The 5,232-nt window shown below is 36.7% G+C and overlaps 1 protein-coding gene across 1 annotated transcript; it reads right to left on the bottom strand.

Moving 5' to 3' along the window:
• Positions 1-1,281: 1,281 nt before the first annotated feature.
• On the bottom strand, positions 1,282-2,058 carry LOC139859322 (uncharacterized). Its single transcript, XM_071848116.1, has one exon. It carries the CDS (start codon positions 2,056-2,058, stop codon positions 1,282-1,284), a length of 777 nt encoding a protein of 258 aa, XP_071704217.1.
• Between the last annotated feature and the right edge of the window lie 3,174 nt (positions 2,059-5,232).

Here is a 5,232-nt window from a genome sequence, read left to right as displayed (position 1 = left end):
GTGTTCAGTTTAACACTGAGATTTAACATTGAGCCCAGTGTCACGACTCCTAGTGCTCTTAGATAGTGTCTACTAAGTTCTTGTGAAAATTATGCAAGAGTTCCTTTGTTTAAGCATGTATTCCTTCCGTCCCATATTAATAGTCCACCAACAAAAAAATACAGTTTAAGGAAACGTCATTAAAGTACTATACTTTCTGTTTACTTTTCAGTTTTACCATTACCTTTTCTTTTTCCTTTAATTCTATCCACATACATTAATGACATAATAGAACTTAAACTTCTTATTCGTTTCTATTTATGGAAATAGACTATTAATTTGGGATATCCCAAAATGAAATACTGGACTATTAATATGACGGATGGAGTATGTTGTACGCTGTCCAAGGCGTACATACATTGATGGGACCCGGATGCGTGTTTTACAAGGTTCAATTCCTAGTAGCTAATACTCCCTCCGTCCCTATCTATTGTCCAATATTCTTTTTTCGAATGTTCCAAATTAACCATCTACCTCTATAAATGAAAAAGAATAATGTGATAAAATTCTTTTGTTCCCCTACTTTATACATATAAGACAAAAAGATATGTAAAAAGTAAGGGGTAAAACTGAAAAGTTAACAGAAAAGTACACGTGTCACGTACTTTTTCTTAAACTGTGTGTTTTTTGTCTTGGGAACAATAGATTTGGGACGGAGAGAGTAGCTTATATGACATTTGAGCATAATATGATCGTCAAAACCATTTTCTTTCTCTTTGCAATTTATTAACCGGGGGACACGATTGTTTTTCATATGCATTTCATACTTCTGGTTAGATTTAAGGATGCATATAAGAGAAACAGTGAATGATCAGTGGGCCCACTGGGCTGTTTCAATTATTGCTGACATCTTATACTTCTGGATTTGTTATTAGAGAAATAGGCCCTTATGAAAAGAGCCCATCGGCCTTGTATAATCTGTATACATTTTAGACATAGGAACATGGGCCTGCTTTGACACTTGTTAAAAGTACTCGACTGCTGATCTATTTATGTGTTGTATTACATGTCTATATTGTTCTTAGACCACTCTTATCCATGACGCAATATCATGGATAAAGTGACTGAGACATCAGTGCCACATCAGCACATTCTCTCATCCTTCATCCCATGACATACCAAAGACTAAACGCTAACATCCATGACGTAACGTCATTGAATAAATTAATTTTTAAAATTTTTTTATTAATTAAACATTACATTATTATTAAAAACAAATACAAATTAAAATTCAAAATATAACTACTCGTCGTCTTCGTCCTCGTACTCGTCTTCATCTTCGTCCTCACACTCGTCGTCGTCTTCGTCTTCGTCCTCATCTTCATCTTGGTTATTAGTTCCCGAAGGTCCTGGTTCTTCATTGTCATTGACATGCTCGGGAATTGCGGAAGGTCCTGATGCTGGGTTATATCTGATACGCGCATTCAGTGGTAAATTCCATATGTGTTCGATAAGCTGATCTCGGAGAAACCGATGAATGGTAGAATCGCGTAGTTCTTTGTCCATTCGGAGTTGTGTATCAAACCTTTCTCGTATTAATAATGCACAACGAGCAGGCTGATAATCCTCCTCTAACCCACAAAATGCTCGACCATTATCTTCAGTTATCATATTGTGTAAAATCACGCACGTATACATAATGCTTTGGATTTTCTCGATATAGAACTGTCGTGCAGGATGTTTAATGATTGCCCAACGACCCTGAAGTACACCAAATGGTCGTTCGATATCCTTTCTTGTTGAATCTTGGTACCGTTTGAATTTGGATAATTTTGGTTCAACCGTACTTTTGAATGATTTCACAAGTGTCGACCAATCCGGATATATGTCGTCCGCTAAATAATAGCCCCGTGTAAAACTCAACCCATTCACCGTATCGTTACATGGTGGAGATCTATCTTCAAGCAACTCTTTAAATAAATCGGATTGGTTTAACACATTGATATCATTATTTGATCCAGCCGGTCCAAAGTAAGCGTGCCAAATCCATAAATCATACGAGGCAACCGCTTCCAACATTATTGTTGGGTGACCATGATCGACTCGTGTGTATTGCCCTTTTCAACTAATTGGACAATTTTTTCAAGCCCAATGCATACAATCTAGACTACCGAGCATGCCTGGAAAACCATGGATTTCCTCATGTTTTCTAGTTAAACGTTCAACATCGGAGGCATTCGATTTTCTTAAATATTCATTCGAAAATAAATGTATAACACTTTTGCAATAATTTTCTAAACACATATACGATGTGCTTTCACCTATATGCAAATACACGTCAAAAATATCGGGAGCAACACCGTATGCCAATTGTCGTATAGCCGATGTAATTTTTTGATAAACAGTAAACCCGAGTAAACCGGTTGCATCATGTCTTTGATGAAAATATTTAAATTATGAAGGAACTGGTTCTTGAGAATAACTGAGTATACCTGCGGAGATACGGTTAAACAGCCGACTGCTCATTCGAAAACGTCTTCGGAATTTATATTCGGGGAATGTTGGTGTGTCAGAAAAGTAATCATTCCACAATAGTGCAGCTCTTCCTGCCCGATCTCTCGGAAAATATCTTCTTGGAGCTCTTGGGATAGGTTCATAATTTTCTTCTTCGTTGGCGTCTAAAAATCAAGCATTTCAAGTTGTCCCTCCGGATGGTACGCACTTGCTAGTTCCATAACATCTTCGAAATCGTAATCGTTAAGATATAGGTTATTCATTTTTTGTAGTAGGTTGTAATATGGAGTGTGTTGTAATATTTGAGTGTGTTCAATGGTTTAATGTGTATATGTTTAGATGTGGAGTGTTGTATATAAAGGATTGAAAATGAAAAAAAAAATATAAAAACTGAATATGTTGCAAATATATCCGTTGGAAACAAAAATAACGGCTATATACACGTTCTTGTTTAAATCATCTGATGAAAAAGTAGAGCACGATCACTGAACGTCGGATGACTGACGGCGCGCTAATATCGGCTCCGTTCAACGGCGAGGGGCAACGGTGGGTGACTGGCGGACCGATAAGAGCACTCATAATGTTTAGACAACTCTTAACCATGACGGTCCGTCATGAGATCACTGACTGTCACATCAGCGCCACATCAACACCTTCTTTCCATCACTAACCAACCACTAAACTGCTAACATCCATGACGTATATATTATTAAACTTTTATATTATTAACTTATATATAGTAATTAAAATTCTAAAAATAAAAGTTTTATTAATAAAAAAAAACATTACAAATTCCTAAAAATAAAAAATAAAACCATTACAATTCCTAAAATATAAAAAATAAAACTTTACAAAGTCCTAAAAATAAAAATAAAAACATTACAAAGTCCTAAAATAAAAAAAAGATTACAAAGTCCTAAAAATAAAATAAAAAACAACTTTAATACGACCCGATCGTGTCTTCACTCACGTAACCTTCATTGCTACTGTTGTGCGGGTAGTGAGGATGAGGTCGGGTGTTGAATTGTCGGGTCCAAATACCAATACATTAGAACTTGATTAGGTTGAATTTGAGTAAGGCTCTCCCGATAATTTGATGCCATTCTTTTTCGGTCGTGATAAATTCAAACTTATCGGTTTCTGGATCACACTAAGGAAAATCCGAGACCTCGAAGTCAACATGTTCGCGTATGTAGTCGAAAAAATGCCCCGTGTCCCAGTAGGTGATATCTAGTGACTCGAATGACTTGCACTGTCCGTCCAGATACATCTTCCAATCTTCGCTTAGTTGTACCCTGTACCATACATCCATCGAACAAGTTAAACGCGACATTGTGTGTTTATGTTTGTAAATGAGATTGCAGCTCAGTGTGTTTGTGTTTGTGTTTGTGTAGTGTGTATGTTTATGTAAACATCACTATATATATATGTGAGAATTGGAGTTTTAAAATTTTATCCGTTGCACACTGAAAACTCAAACGTAAACCTGCAATTTCCTTTGAAAAAGCATGCAACATTCAAAAATCGAACCAAACCTTCCGCCCTTGATTTTGCTTGGCAACGACTTGGTGGAGTACGGGGATAGCATCACGGAGTCAATCACGGTTTGCTAGTATCGGCAGCCTTCAAGGGCGGCCCAACGGCGGCCCCCAACAGCGGGCCGATACTAGCGGTCTTATACATGCTTGATTATCCACATCAAGAAATGTAGTCCTAACTTATTTTGATAGGCAAAGTGGAGGCAAGTTGACCCATTCTTGTCTTCTTAAATTTTCAAGAAATACTTCATGCTTGTATATACAACTGGATTATTTTTTCATAATCCAATATTAATTGATCAACTTGGTCTTCTTAGATTGTCATTCATGGTGTCTTAGTGTGTCATTATGTGGTCTGTAGAGATTGTAGAGATATTATTTATAATTGTGAAGATTGTAGTTCCCTAATATATTGTCAATTAGGCCTAGAATTATAGAGAGTTAATCATTTCCTTTATTAGTTTTTTCATGTATAAATATTGTGTTGTAAGGGTTAAAGAAAATATAACGAATAATTGAAAACCTCTGTATTTTGTATTTCATCTTGGTATCAGAGCACAGGCTCTTCAATTGAATCTTTTTTGTAAAGCAAATCGATAAGGAAGATGGCTGGTGAAGGTGAATCTTCAAAGAATAGCCAGGTTCCTCTCATAATACATTCTGAAGGAGTATTCAATGCAGGAATTACTCTTACCGAATCCAACTATGATGTCTGGTCACAGTTGATGGAGATGCATATCGCGGAAAGAGAAAAACTCTCTTTTATTCGAGGAAAACCTGCACCACCTGCAGAATCTGAAGAGGGTTACGAAAAGTGGTATGCTGAAAATCAGAAAGTTAAAAGATGGCTATTAATGTCTATGAAGCCCGAAATCATGAAACGCTATGTCCGGTTACCAACTGCCTATGCAATCTGGACAGCCCTTGCAAAAGCGTTTTATGATGGAAGTGATGAATTGCAGATTTTCTCTCTGAATCAGAAGGCTTTTGGGGCTAAACAAAGTGGAAGATCTCTCTCGGAATTTTATGGTGAACTCACCGAAATCTTTCAAGAATTAGATCATAGAGACAAAGTTATTATGAAGGATCCTGAAGATGTTGAAGCATACAAGAAATCTGTTGAAAGACTTAGAGTGCACATTCTCCTTGCTGGACTTGACGATTGTTTTGAACAAATCCGGGGAGATATCCTACGAAAGGA

This window comes from Rutidosis leptorrhynchoides, chromosome 7, assembly GCF_046630445.1.
Source record: "Rutidosis leptorrhynchoides isolate AG116_Rl617_1_P2 chromosome 7, CSIRO_AGI_Rlap_v1, whole genome shotgun sequence".
NCBI classification, from domain to species: domain Eukaryota; kingdom Viridiplantae; phylum Streptophyta; class Magnoliopsida; order Asterales; family Asteraceae; genus Rutidosis; species Rutidosis leptorrhynchoides.
Note: the sequence above shows the minus strand (reverse complement) of the source record. Positions and strands in the feature narration are given on the sequence as shown.